Below are 18,154 nucleotides of genomic sequence, written 5' to 3' on the forward strand. Positions count from 1 at the left end.
AAAAAGAAAACACAAGGATGACAAACAAAAAGCTGCCACCCGGAATTTATTTGCAAAAAAAATGAAGGTTGCTTTCAATGATATATTTTCGTCTGAGGAAGATGGAAGTTTATCTTTTGCCGACTCTGACCAGGATTCAACAGACTGGATTCCCGAGGCTGATCCTTCAACATTTGAAGAACTGGATCGAAATACCAAACCTGACGACTTCGTATTAGTGTCATTTAGTGCCGAAAATGATAATATATTCTATGTTGGAAAAGTGAAAAATCTGGAAAGTTCCAGCAATGAAGTAGAAGTAAAGTTTTTGCGGAAGTCGGTAAAATTCAGCGGACACTTCGTATATCTCCTTTGGAACCTGATCTAGGAATGGTTCCTTTAAATGACGTTAAAATGATTTTACCGCCACCATCTCATTTGGGTAAAACAAAACGTTTACAGGAATATCTAAAATTCGAAATTCAGTTTAGCAATATAAATTTACGCTAATTTTGCTTTAAGATTGTTTGATTTTTGACATATTTTACATTGACAAACCTTATATTTTTGTGTTTTTTTCGTTTAAGTACATATTTTTAGTTGTCAAAACCGCCATTTAATAAAGTTTTGTAACAAACATGTTGTTTTTTCACATATGTCTTATGGTAGCCCACTTTTCTGGGCGTCCATGGTACATTTTTAAAAAAAAGAATGTTGTACAATTCACTCGCAAAACTATTAATTTAAAACTTTTTTTAATGTTTTGTTTTAAGATTAACATGATTATAAATATCATTTTTTAAAACCTAACATTTACACAAAACTATATTTTTTAATTTAAAAAAACTTTTTCCGTCTCATGGTGGCCCACCCTTCCCTGTTGTAGTCAGACATTTGGTACCAGCAAAATCAAACATTTTTTTGAAAATTCATTTAACTGCCTGTAAGATTGAATAGTGACCACAACAGCCTGTAAAAACACCAAATTCTCACTTGTATACTCAAATAAATACTTACTGAACACATACAACGAATTGGATATTCAATAATTTTAGACCCAACTAAATACATTTCCTGCATATTAAAAAGGTGGGTTTTAATAAAAAATTACCCACAACTAGGATAAACAACCATCGAAAGGAAACACAAAAGACCAAACAGGTGCCACATAAAATATTAAAAATCCTAATATTTTTGCAAACCGTTTAATACACGTTGACATTGCGAGTAATTGCAAAGTAATCGCAAAATAAGCCTTTTGAAAATTACAGTCCATGCACAAAATACATTTAATATAAACGAGATATATAGGGCTCCACCCATATTTTTTTTCTCAGTTACGACCAATAGGAAGGCACCGACGATCTTATAAAAAGGGATCATTTCGGTATTGCTCTCCGTTGTACTATATAGTGCGTTGAAAAAAAAACATGATTCCACTCGTAAGTATTCCATAAATATTTAACTCCTTAAACCAACATTTATTTTCCCAAACTGGCTTTAATTATTGGTTTAATCAGACCATAAGCATTAATTTACCCCTTAATAATTAACGTAGAAAAAACCGCTTTAAAGAAAATCCAAATCTGTTGCTGTATATAAACCAATTTCCCGTCATGCATGTAAGTACTAGGAGCCCACTAAGCAATATACTTAAACCAGAAAATTTTAAGGTACCATTTAAAAACGAATTTCTGGGAGTATGCGTTCCTCTGGTCTACTTCTTTTGCATGATGCCCCACTTAAGCCTTAAGGAGACCTTGGATGGATGCCTCAAGCGCGTTTACACCGGGATAATTTATTTGCTGGCCATTCTCTGTTTTCTCAGTGAGGTTTTTAAGCTGTATCAACTCTTAGCGGCGGAGAATATGATAGTCGAAGAAGTGATCAGGAACTACACCATCACCTCGATACATTTTGCTGCACTGGTAAAATGTCTATTTGTCAGAGGTAATAAATATGTTCCGTAAATGTTCTTTGGGTAAAAATAATAGCTCTTTGTAAATTTCTGTACATATTTTTAATATTATGTAAATCCTTGTGAAATCTTGTAAATAACGGATAACCATACTGTGCCCTCTATGTACTTTCTGTCCCACCTGACTATATTTTATAAGAATTATCAAAGTGGTTTGTTTCACGTATATAATATTAGCATCAGGTAAGAAAATGTGAAAGTGTATTTTTTTGTCAAAGTGTGTTTAAAGATTTTTCAAATAAAAGTACATCGTCATTTTCATAGGGAAAGCTGCAAAAATGTTCGCTGTTTGTATGAAAATTGTAACATGGTTTTTTTTTACGTTATAGCGGATTTCATACATCCAGATGGCACCCTTTTAAACTATTGGATATCCAATGGATGTCCCCTTTTGGATTTCCATTATTTGTCCTATAATATTCAATTTTAGGACAAATAATGGATTACTTAGTTGTACCAATTTTGAACACATTTAAATTAGTAGATCAATTTATTCTTTATTAACTTTTATCCTTTGCACGTCCCAGCCATTTTCATAAGGCTGTCTCTGTCGGATTCTTATCAGCTCTAACTTTACTTTTAGCACTTTTTGAAAAAATTACTAAAATTCGTACACACGTAAAAATCAAGATATCGATATTTTTCTCACTGGAGTGCCTGGAAGAAATTAAATAATTTGTCTCTTATTGGCAACTGAATATCTTGATATCTAGTGCCTAAAATGTTGTAATTATTGATTTCTAGGATACTCCAAGGGCTCTTCAAGCAAGTACTGAAAAAATCATTAAAATCCATTCACTAAAAATCAAGATATTGATATTTTTCTCACTGGAGTGCCTGGAAGACATAAAATAATTAGTCACTTATTGGCAACTGGATATCTTGATTTCTAGTGCCTAAAATATTGTGATTATTGATTTCTAGGATACTCCGAGGGCTCTTCAAGCAACTACTGGAAAAATTATTGAGATCCATACACTAAAAATCAAGATATTGATATTTTTCTCACTGGAGTACCTGGAAGACATAAAATAATTAGTCACTTATTGGCAACTGAATATCTTAATTTCTAGTGGCCAAAATGTTGTAATTATTAATTTCTAGGATACTCAAAGGGCTCTTCAAGCAACTACTGAAAAAATTATTGAAATCCATACACTAAAAATCAAGACATTGTTATTTTTCTCACTGGAGTACCTGGAAGACATAAAATAATTAGTCACTTATTGGCAACTGAATATCTTAATTTCTAGTGGCCAAAATGTTATAATTATTGATTTTTAGGATACTCCAAGGGTTCTTCAAGCAACTACTGAAAAAATCATTGAAATCCATACACTAAAACTCAAAATATTGATATTTTTCTCACTGGAGTGCCTGGAAGACATAAAATAATTTGTCTCTTATTGGCAACTGGATATCTTAATTTCTAGTGCCTAAAATATTATGATTATTGATTTCTAGGATACTCCGAGGGCTCTTCAAGCAACTACTGAAAAAATTATTGAGATCCATACACTAAAAATCAAGATATTGATATTTTTCTCACTGGAGTGCCTGGAAGAAATAAAATAAATTGTCTCTTATTGGCATCTGAATATCTTGATTTCTAGTGGCTAAAATGTTGTAACTATTGATTTCTAGAATACTCTAAGGGCTCTTCAAGCAACCACTAAAAAAATCATTGAAATCCATAGACTAAAAATCGATATATTGATATTTTTCTCATTGGAGTGCCTTGAAGAAATTAAATAATTTGTCTATTACTGGAAACTAAATATCTTGATTTTTAGTGCCTAAAATGTTATAATTATTGATTTCAGGATACTCCAAGGGCTCTTCAAGCAGCTACTGAAAAAATCATTGAAATCCATGCACTAAAAATCAAGATATTGACATTTTTCTTACTGGAGTGCCTGGAAGAAAAAAATAATTTGTCTCTTATTGGAATCTGAATATCTTGATATCTAGTGCCTAAAATGTTGTAATTATAGATTTCTAGGATACTCAATAGCTCTTCAACCAATTACTGAAAAAATTCCTAAAATTCATATAGTTAAAATCAAGATATAAGACTAGTACATGTAATGTACCTATCCTGATTGTTTACATAAGGGACAACTTAGATTTCAATGTAGTGACATGTAAATATTTTACTCAACGTTTCGCTTGGAATGTTTACTTGAATAACCAAGGCAATATATATTGCCAATGATAATTTTACACAAATATTTTTTACAGTGTAAGTATAACATAAAATGTTCTCTTCTTCCAAGCAGTTGAGCTTATTTATCAGGAAATATTTTACTTCTTTCTAGACAAGTTCATAATAAACGGCTCTCTTTTTAACCTAAGGGTAAAGTATTGCACTCCAACTTTGACCCCATGTATATTGAAAGGAAACGTAGAATACTATAGCCCAGAACTGACAAGTGTTTTCATGTTTAAAAAGGACAAAAACTTTCAATTTTTAAACCTCATTTCATTCTTCTATTATTGGTTAAACTACATTATGTTCGTCCCACATAAATTCATTTTTAGGACAAGTGAGTGGAGAATTTTTCAAAAAAATCTTACGCTACGAAGAGCAAATCTACGCCAGCCAAAATGACCAGGTCATAAGCATCTACGAGAAAGTTCTGCTCGCCAATCAGAACCTGAAAAGTTACTACTTGGCCGGTATAGTGTTGACGGTTATCTTTTATATAACAGCGCCCGCTTTAAGAGGTAATTTTGGTCTTATAGGTGCGTATTTACATAGAGAGTTTTTATAAACATTTTAGATCCTTATTACGTGGAATACGGTAACACAACGGTCATAATTCCACAACTACCGTTATCCTCTTGGACCCCGTTTGATAACTCTTACTGGATCGCTTTCGTTTGGACTAGTTGCGTCGGAGCGTATTTATCCATATTTTTTGTTACAACCGATCTGACTTGCTATAGGTAATAGTTCATATACATAATACATAATAGGTCATATACAGTTCTTTTTTTAGTTTTATTTTGTTTGCAATATGCCAAACTAAGATTCTTCACCATTACATCAGTAATTTTTTTTGGTACGCCAAGAATGTACGGGCTAAACTGATGTGCTCCGAGGTTGAGTCTTATAGGGTCATGCAGAAGGAGTGTATCATAATTCATCAAGAAATAATCAAGTAAGAGTTCGATTTAAAGCTAAAAATTAAGAAGATGAGACCTTTACAGGTAGTCCATTTCCATGTGTTAATCCTAATTTATCCCCAGATTGATCTACATACTTAAAAGAGTCTTTGGAAGTCAGCCCTCCTGAGATAATTTTTTGAAATTTATCCCGATGATTCTTTATTACAATTTAGCGATGAGGAAGAAAAACTATTTTTTATGATTCTCATAAGGCAAAAACAAGATATTCTTCCCACTTCTCACTCCAATCTCTTAATTCGATCATTTGCCAAACTTACACTGGTATGACTTTTATTAAGGACCAACCTCTAGTAATACTGATTGTACTTTAAAATTGCCCTCATTGCTACAAACCCCTCATTATTGACAGAGGTCCAACAATCAGTCGTAATTGTTATGTCCTTATCAATTTTGATTTTTTCTTCTTCATATTTTGCTGGAAGAACTATGTTTGATTTCCTATCAGGTTTCTTATTTTATTCCACCCTTTTGAAAGCATTTCTTAAAATATTCCAGGCATTTAATATAATGTTTAATTTCCGGTTTATTTAAATTATAACTGCCTGGAATATTCCAAAAGCGTATAGTAAAATTAAAAATGATTTGCAATATGTACATGGAATATAAAAAAACGACTCCAACAGTGTAGAATAAAGTCAAAAATTATTTGAAATTTCTAGAATTCATTGAAATGAAATAATTTTCCATTTTATTCCTCACCTTAGGAGTAATTTTCTTAATATTTCATGCATTTGCAATTTGAATATGCTGAAGAATAAAAATTATTTAAACTGCCTGGTACAAAAATAAAATGGGAGTGACCCCTGGTTTTATAGAAGAGCACATTAAAAAGCGGTGCCCTCAGATTAGGGACCTTAAAGTAGAATATTGTTGCCAGTTAAGGGTGAGACTATTTCTTTTAAGATAAGCATCAACGGCGATTGCAGGGATGATTTTTTAAGGCCGGATAACTGGCCTAGAGGGTTATCTTGCGAAAATTTTGGTTAAATAATAAACGCAAGATAAATTTTCATCAAAATCAAATGAATCAAACCATAATTTAGTGCGGGATGGCCCTTCTGGTTCAGGTGTTTGCGTGTATTATGCTAATACAGGTGGTATGAGAACTAAAATAAAAGATTTTCAGCAGGCACTTAGTTGCTGCTGCTATGATATTGTTATGATTGCAGAGACTTGGTTAACATCTGAATATTCAGATGCTGAAATTGGAGTACCAAACTGTGATTTATATAGATATGATCGTCAAATGGGTACAAATACTACCAAGGCTCGTGGAGGTGGTGAAAAAGAGTTTATGTACACATAGAATTGGTATCCCACTTGTTGATGTGGATATTTATCAGATCTATTTGACTTTTACAATTGACAATCAAAGCTTTGTTGTTGGTTGCATTTATATACCATCTCCATCTCCACTTCAAGCCTATTTAAGCCATTGTGAATCCGTTGAACATGTATATAGTAGATATTCAAGTAGTTTGTTTGTCTTGGCAGGTGATTACAATCTACCACATACTAGATGGGAAAATGATGATCTTGGTTTGGTGGTTGTCTGGAGAGTGACAGAGAGTCTGTGCTTTCTCTGGCCAACTGCTTTAGCTTCTATAACTTTTTTCAAGTAAATGGGGTTTTAAATACCAACAAGGTTGCCTTGGATCTTGTATTGTAAAATAGCTTGCACCATACAGCAATTAGTTTTGACCTTTGTTGTGCAGAAAATTCTGATGATTTGATATATGAGAAATATTTTTATGTTTTTGGTAAGGGAGATTAGAGACAGTATCTCTTACGTAGGTCCAATCCTTCTCTACTGAAACTAAGCATATACTTTGGACTACTTGGGCTATTTCCTTCCATTTCTCGACTTTGTCTTGCTTTTTAAGTCTATCTGAAAGCACCAAATAGAATTTCCTTGTTTTCTTTAATATTTGTCAAAAACTGCATTTTTCTTTCGAAAATAATTTGTTTAGACGACATTTTTACTAACCGAAATCAGCCTTCTCACCGTATCGCTTATACGAACGAACAAACTAACAAACAACCCATAACTTTTAATCCTAAACAGCTTAAACTCGTTTTAACAAGTCTGTTATACATATGTACGCGTAGTCCTACAATTGTAAAAAAATTACAATTGTAGTTGTTTCTGATGTGTTAGGTACGGTAAATTAATTGTAACTTGTAACAATTGTAGTGTTTATGTTATAGGGCCCAGGTCTTCCAAACAAGACCAATAGTGCATATTTCGTTCAACTTAACCACTGTTTCCCTAAGAACCATTTTAATCAATATTAATCCCTCTTATAGCTACGTGAAGAGACTCAATGACAGCATCAAATACATCATGATTTTGGATTTTTTACCGAGTTCTATCCAGCTGGCAGGCCTAACGTTCCAAATAATCGTAAGCAACCTCCCTGTTTTAAGTCATTTTTACTTTAACTAGATTTTCCAGACCAACCTGAACGTTATCCAGTGCATTTTACTGGGACAATTTATCTCAACTCTGGTTGCCAGAGTCTATATCTACTGTAATACCGCACACGATTTGTTCCTGGAAAGTCAGAGGATCTCTTATGCCTGGTATGAGATTGATTGGACAGTACTGCCCAGCGATGTGAGGATTAATATGATGTTTTCTATTATGCGAGCGCAAAAACCTCTTAGGATTACCATTGGGGATTTCCAGAAGATTTCTTTGGAGACTTTTTTGGTTGTAAGTGGGGGGATTTCGGCTGGTTGTTTTGACACATAAAAATTATTGTTTTTTTTTCAGATTTTGAAAGGGACTTATTCTTACATGATGCTCTTATTAACTGCAATATAGGGATGTTCTTTGCATTAAATTACTAATATTTATAATGCTTTTGGTTTGAATTTGAAAAAATGTGATGGCAATTAGGATAGCAAAATTAAGCACAAATATATTCATTCACTTAAAGATTATATTACTCATTTTCTTTAAATTGTCAAAACAACTTGACAAAAACACTCATTATTACTGTTTAGTACATTGTACCTAAAATAAGACAATTATTCTTTGGCACTCTTAAGCTCTATTTACCATGGTCATATCTGTATATTTAGGTATAAAAACAACTGTAAAAGTAACAAAACCTTAAACTAGAAACCTTAAGCACCTAATCAGATTTCCAGACTTTACTGAATTTCATTTGCTGCTTTTCAATCCATTCTTTCTTCGGTTTTGACCTTTTCAGTTGGCCATCCCTAGAATAAAAATTATTCTTTAGGGAAATGTATAATAGACCACTCTCTAACCAATAAGACATAACCCTAAAGAATCTAACATTTAATACACTAAACCACATTAAACAAAGATAAAATTAATATTATTATATCCTACCAGACTAGATCAACTAATCCACCTTGCTCGGCGATCAAGTGTTTTACTCTATTGGCAAAATCAACTGCAGATTCCCCCTCTTGTCTATAAACTGGTGGTAAATACCAGACGTCACAGACAATCGCCCAACTGGTCATCATCATATAAAGGTACTGTGCCATAGAGTACTTACTACTGTTCCAAAAGGCATTTCCAAACCTCATAATAAACAGACATTTTATTCATCATTAGATTCAGAATAAATAACTCACCTGGGATCATATTTTATGGCAACAGGATAAATGGGGCAGTCCATCTCGAAACTGCCCTTCTTAAATTGCATCACCGATGTATTGTTGATACAAGTACCTTCGGGGAATATTAATATCGGTGGGCTCTTTGGGTTAGCGGTATGCTCTCTCATCCTAAAAAGAATTTTGGCTGGAATTTTGCTAGTAACATCGAAAGTGGTTTACCTTCTTAAAACGAAGCCCCTGTCTTTGGTTTCTGACCTTTCAAACCAGATATGTGGAGAGGCTCGGTGCAATGTTCTTTGGATTATGCCGATGATTCCTCCGTGTTTTTGGCCAATCTGTAAATGTAAAGAATGATTGAAAATGTGCTGCACAGTGCGTCTTTGATAAGGCCAAATGAAGCCCCTACCTTTGTTCACGTTTGCTACACTTGCTTTCATTGTATATAATTACTTTGTTTAATATTCGCAGAACCTTTTAAGTTAACCTCTTTAAAAAGCCTAATGATTTTTCCCAGGGGGAGAAAAATTAGGCAGTTTTATAAATAAGTCATTTGAGGTTAGAACACAATTTAAAACTGTCAACAACCATTTTGACAAATGTCATATGTCACTAATCATCTGTCACAATTGTACCAACCCAAGAACCTTGACGCCTTTTCAATGCACTTTTTTTGAAAAATTGGTGATAAAAGAATGACGATTTTTTGGAAAATAAGAATTAGCAATGTTTAAAAATTTAAGTCAATTTAAGGTTAGGACGATATACAAAAAAATTCTTACTATGTCACTTGTCACTTGCCAAACGTCACAGAACTTACCAACGAATAACAGTTGTCATTGGACAGAATAATAGCGTCGATGGGGCTGGTGTGGTTCGCAACGCAAATTGAGCCCCTTTGAGGCCTAAATTCTTGGTTATGGAACGTTATCACTGCCGAGAGGGACCTAGTGAGGATTCTATGGGCCGTTAGGTAACATCTATGGTTTAACCACCTTTTAACAGCGGAATCCGGTAGGTTGCCTATTAGGGTTGTAATGAAGCATAACCAAGAAATCTGGAAAGATTCAGGAGGGAAGTTATTTTCGGTTGGTTTCTTGCTGACAGGGGCTTACCCCGAAGGCAAACATGTAAATCCTCAATGGAAGCAGCACGAAATATCTGAGTAAAAACCCGATGATCCACAGAATGGTAAGTTTATATGAAATGAACTCGTAGTTATAATTTGTTCTTGTTAAGAAATTCCAGTTTTTTAGTTCTTGGATTTCGAACCTGGAGGTTACCTGGTCTTCTATGATTGCCTCAATACCACTTTTAACGTAATCCAGTGTCTTTAGCCAGTGTTTAATATCAAAGTTGATCTTTTCCTGAAAAAAGCGCGGGAATTTTAAATTATATGATGTTAAAAGGCGTGTAAAGGCTTACCTCTTTATCATGTTGATTTTCTGGTTCAGGTAAGGTCTCTGGAACTAAAATAAGTTCTTTCTCACGACTAGAAATAAATTTTATGTAATTTTTCTATAAAACACTTTAATAATAAATTTCTACCAAATTAGACCAGTTTCGTTATTGTTCACGGCAGATCTGCTAATTATGGAGTCATTTTCAATTTTTGGCGCGCCCTCCTCGTACCCCTCGTCAGAGGAGTCGGAGTCTTGCGCCAAAATTCTTCTGTGTTTGCGTTTATTGGCCGCTTCGATGCTTTTTCTGCCAAACTAAATTAAATATTCATTGAGAAAAAAATATGTAATAAATGCTAAATGATTCAAATCTCCCGCCACTTTGTCATGACAGTCGCCCCTACTTAGTTAACATTTACGTAAAAAATAACACACTTGGCAACAGTGACAACAGTGCATAGATCTTTATTTTTTGCAGTGTTGCCAACTTCTCACAAAATACACCAAAATTACCGGAAGAAAAAGATTTAAAAAATATATATTGCAGTGACAGCATCCGAACTTAAAATTCAAATCCATTTTTTTTGTCAAATGCTTAAAATATCGCTGAAAAGGGAAAAATTTTTGCTATTGGCAACACAGCCCATTGTCAGTATGTCACTTGTCATTCCACCATATTGTGGCTAGGTTGTCACGTTTTGATTTTATTCAGACAATTTTTCTATTTATCATATTTTTAATATAAAATACACTAATTCATTTACGTTCTTCTTATTTTTACTCAAAAGTTATTCGCATGATACTAAACCCTAAGACGTTTAAAATGAAGATGTCTCAACGCTGTATAATGGTTGTCATTTTTGACAACACATTAACGTAACCTCAAACTTATTATTGAGGAAAATTGTTTTGTTTTCCAAACATTTATTGCGATTATTTAGATTTACCACCCTCTCTTCAGTCAGCTCACCTCGAAAACATACAGGAGAATTTTTATGTAGAGCCTCCTCACTCCCACAGACTTCCCTATAGCGGCCAAAACCATAATAAACAGCAAGAGCACATTCCATGGAATGAAAATCCAGGTGATAAAACCACTTATTTGTAACAACACCATGTTTAACTTATCAATTAACCACCGATGGTCTACTAACTAATTAAACTAACGTACAATAACCCTTTTATCAGCGGACATCGTGTTAGCACTTTAGATAAGCAAGATAATGCATTTTCCAATAATATTTATCTATTTTTTTGGACTTTTAAATCGGTCCGAAGGCGATTTTTGTATTCACAACAAACATAAACAAACACACATTATCAATGTCATATAGTCAGTTCAAAAATAGAATTCATTAGTTTTAATATACCAGAGAGTTTTTAAATGATTTCAAGGTCTTCCCTGGACTGTTATTTGTGTGAATGGTGTCACAGTACAAGGTTTTGTTGATACGGGGTGTTGTAAATAACCATTTTCATATTATAATAGGGTGATAAGTGGCATTTATCCCACACTAAATTTCCTCTAATCTTATCTCAGTTGATTGGAAGTTTAGTGGAAGCTCTTGATGAGTAAACAACATGATAATCTGGCTATTTTATGCATTATTTAATTCTATTATCTGATGTGCCTTGATAAATGGTATTAAAAAAATCAGCTTAATAAGTTTTTTATTTGCAATTTACTACAATGCCACTTTGGTACAACCTAAAATGCTTAAACCACTAAAAATACTATTCTAATAAAATATTGCCACTCAAAGGTATTTTTCTATTATCGCCTTCAGGTCCAAGGGGTCCTTCATGGGGGGATGCCTTTCAACCACCTGAAACAGATTAGTATATCAATAAAAAAGTATTGATTTTCATATGGAAAAAACCTGTTACCTGTCCACTTTTATCCACAATAAACTTAGCAAAGTTCCATTCAATATCAGAAGTTTCACCAGTACCCGGTTGTTTGTACTTCAAGAACTTATACAACGGATGAGCGTTATCTCCATTAACGTCAATCTTGGAGAACATATCGAACTTCACTCCCTTATCCATGGCGAATTTGGCGATTTCCTCGTTGCTTCCCGGCTCCTGTCCCATGAACTGGTTACAAGGGAAAGCTGCGAAAATTTTTAAAAAAATTACTCAACAACTCAATTCCTCCACACAAACTAAACAACCTAAGATGCGCAACCCTTTCTCCATGTACATGCTGTTTAAAGCGTTCAACTGTTCGTAGTTTTTATTGGTTAAGCCACATTTTGAGGCGACATTTACGATCAGGAGCACGTTGCCCTTGTATTTATCCATGGAAATCTCGTTTCCCATTATGTCTGTGGCGGAAAAGTCGTAGATTGAGGTGGCTTTGGTGACATCTTCAGGATTTCCTGCTAGTGCACAGCCCAGAAAGGCTACTAGGGTCAATAGTATCATTGAATTCATTGTAGATCTGAAACAAAGCAGTAGGAATGGTATTTGCTAAAACCCCTCGGGTAAGGTCAGATGTATGCCATAGTCAAGAGTGAGGAGAGGGAATGGCATAGAAGTGTTTTTTATTAGATGTATGTGTACAATTATTTACTAATTATTTAAATAAACAGTTTTGCAGTAGCAGCCAGGCGAGTGCTTTTCAATTGATTTATTCGTTAAATTCTGAATATTTGTTTTTTCTTTCTGATTAAATGATTATAAATAAAGGAATGTTTTAATTAACTCAGGAACTGTAAAACTTTAATTTTTTTATTTCAGCAGGGCAAGATGAGCATCACTCTTTAACTTGTGATAAGTATGTTGGGATTAGTAAGGAGTTGGGGTTAGTGTAAGGTTTTATTGTAGTTACGTGTGTTTTTCTGTTTATTGTAGGTCTGATGATGTTTTATTAGCAAAACATGTTACCTGATTATTTAAAAAGATATTTTGAGACTGAGACTTAGGACCCAAATAATTATTCTAAATAATAAATGAAGTCATTGTGTATTATAGTATAGTCAGTCATTCATAAAGCGTAGATTTTTTGTTATTCCCAAATTCATTCGTTAAAATGATCATCTCTTAACAGAATTATTCGTCAAATTCACACTTAAATCAAGATTCACATTGAATGAAAGTTAAAAATGATGCCTCAATAGTTTTATTTTAAATTGATCATAATGAATAAAATATTTGAATTTGGAAAATTTGTTAAAATTCGAATCAGAAACTGTATTTAAGTCAGAAAAATGGATTGTATGTCAAACTGTTTTTGAGCAAACTACCCTACTCTAAGTGAAAACCTTATTTGAGTACCCAAGAGTGTCAAAGTTATCCTCGAAAAATGCTCTAACTCAGAAAATTTTTAGTTCAGAACTAAATAATCTTACTTAAAATTCATCTGCAGAATATCTTCTAAAAAATGAGCAAAGAATTACAAACATATCTGGGATAGTTTAAAAATTACAAGAGAAAATGTCTGAAGGTGAAAAATTGTAAAAAGTCAAGGATTTCAAATCAGGTGGGTGGGTAAAAATCGATCTTACTCATTGAATCAAAACTACTTGACTCAGAAAAATGTATAATATATCAAATTGTTTATCAGAAAACTGCCCTCCTTTGAGTGAAAACCTTATATGAGTACCCCAAAGAGTGTTCAAGTTATTCTCAAAATACCAAATTCAGTACAAAATTCCCTCAAAAAACAAAATGAACTTTAACTAAAAAAAAATTAATTAAGAACTAAATGGTTTTATGGAATAACCATCTGCAGAATAATTCCTATAATATGGTAAAAGAATTGTAACAATATTTAGGATAGTTTGGAAATTACAAGAGAAAATGTCCGAAGGTGAAAAATTGTAAAAAGTCAAGGACCCCAAATCAGGTAGGTGGGTAAAAGGGGATGTAACTCAGGAACTGTTTGACTCAGAAAAATGTATGATGTATCAAATTGTTTCTCAGAAAACTGCCCTCTTTTGAGTGAGAAGCTTACATGAGTACCTCAAAGAGTTTTCAAGTCATTCTCAAAATACCAAATTCGGTACAAAAATTCCCTCAAAAAAACTGAACTCCTACTAAAAAAAATTTTTAATTGAGAACTAATTGGTCTTATGGAAAAACCATCTGCAGAATGCTTTCAATAATATGGTGAAAGAATTATAACAATGTCTGAGATAGTTTGGAAATTACAAGAGAAAATGGATCAAAGGATCCTAAATCAGGTGGGTGGGTAAAAATCGATGTAACTCAAAAACTCTTTGACTCATAAAATTTTATAATATATCAAATTGTTCCTCAGAAAACTGTCCCTCCTTGACTCAAAACCTCACTTGATTACCTCAAAGATTGTCAAATTTATCCTCAATATACTAAATTCAGTACAAAAATTCCCTCAAAAAAACAAACTGAACTCCTACTAAAAAAAATTTTAATTGAGAACTAAATGGTTTTATGGAAGAACCATTTGCAGAATGCTTTTAATAATATGGTGAAAGAATTATAACAATGTCTGAGATAGTTTGGAAACTACAAGGGAAAATGTCTGAAGGTGAAAAATTGTAAAACTCAAGGATCCTAAATCAGGTGGGTGGGTAAAAATCGATGTAACTTAAATACTATTTGACTCATAAAATTTTATAATATATCAAATTGTTCCTCAGAAAACTGCCCTTCTTTGAGTCAAAACCTCACTTGATTACCTCAAAGATTGTCAAATTTATCCTCAATATACTAAATTCAGTACAAAAATTACCTAAAAAAAAACAAACTGAACTGTAATTAAAAAAAAAATTGATTGAGGACTACAATGGTTTTATAGAAAATCCATCTACAGAATGTTTTGTATAATATGGTGAAAGAATTATAACAATATCTGAAATAGTTTGGAAATTACAAGAGAAAATGTCAGAAGGTGAAAAATCGTAAAAGTCAAGGATCCTAAATCAGGTGGGTGGGTAAAAATCGATGTAACTTAAATACTATTTGACTCATAAAATTTTATAATATATCAAATTGTTCCTCAGAAAACTGTCCTTCTTTGAGTCAAAACCTCACTTGATTACCTCAAAGATTGTCAAATTTATCCTCAATATACTAAATTCAGTACAAAAATTCCCTCAAAAAAACAAACTGAACTCCTACTAAAAAAATTTTTAATTGAGAACTAAATGGTTTTATGGAAAAACCCTCTGCAGAATGTTTTCTATAATATGTTGAAAGAATTGTAACAATTTCTGGCATAGTTTGGAAATTACAAGAGAAAATGTCTGAAGGTGAAAAATTGTAAAAAGTCAAGGACCCCAAATCAGGTAGGTGGGTAAAAGAGGATGTAACTCAGGAACTGTTTGACTCAGAAAAATTTATAATATATCAAATTGTTTCTCAGAAAACTGCCCTCCTTTGAGTCAAAACCTCACTTGATTACCTCAAAGATTGTCAAATGTATCCTCAATATACTAAATTCAATACAAAAATTACCTAAAAAATCAAACTGAACTCCAACTAAAAAAATATTCAATTGAGAACTAAATGCTTTTATAGAAAACCCATCTACAGAATGTTTTGTATAATATGTTGAAAGAATTGTAACAATATCTGGAATATCTGGGCTCCCCTTTGAGTAAAAATCCCGTTTGAGTGCCTCATAAAGATCCCAATTAATAAGTACTCAAAAAACGAAATTTATGACTCTGAAACAACAAAGTTAAGCTGGCGCGCAGCCAATGTTTACTTCAGAACCATTTTTTTACACAAAATCCATCTCCGAAGTGCTCCCTAGGCTATGATAAACGAATTATAAAAATATCAGTTGATCATGATCATGCTCAAAAAGTGGAGTTTTCTAATAATTTATTCGTTAAAAACATTCTTTAGATGTATGTACCTACCTACGCTACTTACCGAATAAAACTCAAAATAAATTAAATTACTCTACCTTAAATCAACAAGAATGGTACAACAAAAGTACAAAATTGTTACTAAACTGATCAACCATATTTTTTACGAGTTTTATTGGAAAAACATTTTGATTTCCCATAATTAACGTGAAATAATAACAATTATGCCAACGTCAATTATGCGATCTTATAATTAAATGCACGGTTCCCTTATTAAACGTTATCATTTTTAATGAATAAATTGGGAACAACGATAATGCGTAATTAGGTATTGACAATATTTCGATAAATTATCTAATAAATCTCTCTTAAAACGTGTATCTAATTTGTTTATTTATAGGAAAAATCCCGTATAATAATCATTTCAATTTTAGAGGAGATTGTCTATAATTACGTTTTATTGTTGAAAGCATATATGTGCAGGATACAATGGGAGGATTATATGATGGGTACTAGTTATCAAAAAGGATAATTAATAAATTTGTTATTGTACAGTACTGCTTAGTTATTTCGTTATTCGTCGGGTAAGGTTCCTTCCTTCTACAAAAAATTGTTTTGTCAATATTTATTAAATTAATTTTTCGTCACAATATTTTAATTTTTTTTATATGTTAAATTAATTAAATCACAAATTTCGTGACGGTTTATTTATTAATGTTTTTTGCAGGGAATTTAAATGCTGTAACTATGCTCTGTATATATGTAAAGATCTTTAATCAATTTAGTTGTTCAAGTTTGACTTTAATGGATACATCAGCAAGTTTGCAATAAATGAAATTTAAAAAAATATTCATTAAACTTTTTTTATGACAAATTTTATTCGTTAATTCTTGGGGTCTTCAATCGCAGATTAAAAAAAATTAAGAATATTCTTTAGACATTTATTCATTAATTTGTGTTTCAATATTTCCTTTTTGGAGACTTGAAGAGGTTTTAGTAGAGCAGGTTTAAATTAAAATTTAAAAAAAAATCTGCAGCAGATCTTCCCTGAGGAAAGGAGGGTGGGGTTAAAATAAGACTTAATTTCTATGAACAATTGTCTTAATGAACAAATTAATTCGTTAATTTTTCAGTAATTTGCATTGTTTTGTAAAAGAAAGTCCTCAGTTTTAAATGAATAAATGTAGGCAAGGTATTCATTAAATTTACAGTCATTTAAATGCAATATAACAAATATTCCGCTCTCCTGACCCTTATTCATTAATCCTATATGACTTTTTATTTATTCTCCTGCAACTTTAAACCTCTTCTTCATCAAATACGAACGAACTGTTTCTTACCTGATCAAACCGCAGTACGACAACTAACAAGTAACTAAAACCTCAACAGGAGCCGGGTCCGGTAATATACCCGGCCGCGCCAATGGCATATAAGAAGAAAAATAAGATAATCCTGTATGGCCGAGCAGAAAATGCGCGATAAATAAATCTGACTAATAAGACGAGGATCGTTAGGACTAGTAAATCGGACCGGTCTAATAATATGCCAAAAGCGTTGGAAATACGATTAAAAGTTGTTTATTTTCCTCGTTAATAAATTAATTTAAATAATTCATCAGGCATCTTCTCTTAGGTTTCTTTGTCCTGTTCGACTCCCGTCAGGGTGAAGGTTAGACGTGTCTCAAACGAATAACAAGTGAATCACCTTTGCGGTATTATTATTTGTTTATAGATACAAGTTTAATTAATTCAAATTAATTATTTGTTAAATTTTCACTTTTACGCATGCGTAGATACGCGCCCTTAATAAGTTTTTTGACCCTCATAATAAAAAATCTGTTTTACCGGCCGCAAGTTGACCATCTATCTGTCAAACCAGATGGATCAGTGAACAGTTGTGACAAGTGACAGCTCGAAATCTTGCATACGTCAACTACCCTATCGACGATTTATTTAACGACTTCATAGCGGAAAAACACCTTTGTGGAAAATTATTTTTTTATAAATAAATATTTAATTCAAATTAATTATTTGTTAAATTTTCACTTTTACGCATGCGTAGATACGCGCCCTTAATAAGTTTTTTGGCCCTCATAATAAGAAATCTGTTTTACCGGCCGTAAGTTGACCATCTATCTGTCAAACCAGATGGATCGGTGAACAGTTGTGACAAGTGACAGCTCGAAATCATGCATACGTCAACTCCAC

The 18,154-nt window shown here is 32.7% G+C and overlaps 3 protein-coding genes across 5 annotated transcripts; 1 reads left to right on the plus strand and 2 right to left on the minus strand.

The window, feature by feature from the left end:
- The first annotated feature begins 1,667 nt into the window (after positions 1–1,667).
- LOC126741085 (odorant receptor 13a-like) lies at positions 1,668–8,067 on the plus strand. The gene is made up of 7 exons (XM_050447400.1): positions 1,668–1,929; positions 4,499–4,684; positions 4,741–4,906; positions 4,960–5,121; positions 7,457–7,553; positions 7,605–7,865; positions 7,926–8,067. The coding sequence occupies exons 1-7, from the start codon at positions 1,710–1,712 to the stop codon at positions 7,974–7,976; spliced, it is 1,143 nt and encodes a 380-aa protein (XP_050303357.1). The 5' UTR covers positions 1,668–1,709; the 3' UTR covers positions 7,977–8,067.
- Positions 8,068–8,074: 7 nt separating this feature from the next.
- LOC126741084 (glycerol-3-phosphate acyltransferase 3-like) lies at positions 8,075–11,480 on the minus strand. The gene is made up of 9 exons (XM_050447399.1): positions 11,117–11,480; positions 10,295–10,461; positions 10,172–10,238; positions 9,862–10,113; positions 9,567–9,803; positions 8,969–9,084; positions 8,765–8,917; positions 8,514–8,711; positions 8,075–8,377 (listed from the first exon to the last, which is right to left on the minus strand). The coding sequence occupies exons 1-9, from the start codon at positions 11,261–11,263 to the stop codon at positions 8,290–8,292; spliced, it is 1,425 nt and encodes a 474-aa protein (XP_050303356.1). The 5' UTR covers positions 11,264–11,480; the 3' UTR covers positions 8,075–8,289.
- A 320-nt stretch (positions 11,481–11,800) lies between these two features.
- LOC126741086 (glutathione peroxidase-like) lies at positions 11,801–17,448 on the minus strand. Of its 3 annotated transcripts, none has more exons than XM_050447401.1 (4): positions 17,288–17,448; positions 12,321–12,589; positions 12,034–12,260; positions 11,801–11,972 (listed from the first exon to the last, which is right to left on the minus strand). In XM_050447401.1, exons 2-4 carry the CDS (start codon positions 12,580–12,582, stop codon positions 11,904–11,906), a joined length of 558 nt encoding a protein of 185 aa, XP_050303358.1. In that variant the 5' UTR covers positions 12,583–12,589; positions 17,288–17,448; the 3' UTR covers positions 11,801–11,903. The 3 variants fall into 3 exon arrangements, with proteins under 3 accessions (XP_050303358.1, XP_050303359.1, XP_050303360.1); XM_050447402.1 differs by lacking the exon at positions 17,288–17,448 and adding an exon at positions 16,046–16,208; XM_050447403.1 differs by lacking the exon at positions 17,288–17,448 and adding an exon at positions 16,012–16,166.
- Positions 17,449–18,154: the final 706 nt, after the last annotated feature.

This window comes from Anthonomus grandis, chromosome 10, assembly GCF_022605725.1.
Source record: "Anthonomus grandis grandis chromosome 10, icAntGran1.3, whole genome shotgun sequence".
Classification (NCBI taxonomy): domain Eukaryota; kingdom Metazoa; phylum Arthropoda; class Insecta; order Coleoptera; family Curculionidae; genus Anthonomus; species Anthonomus grandis.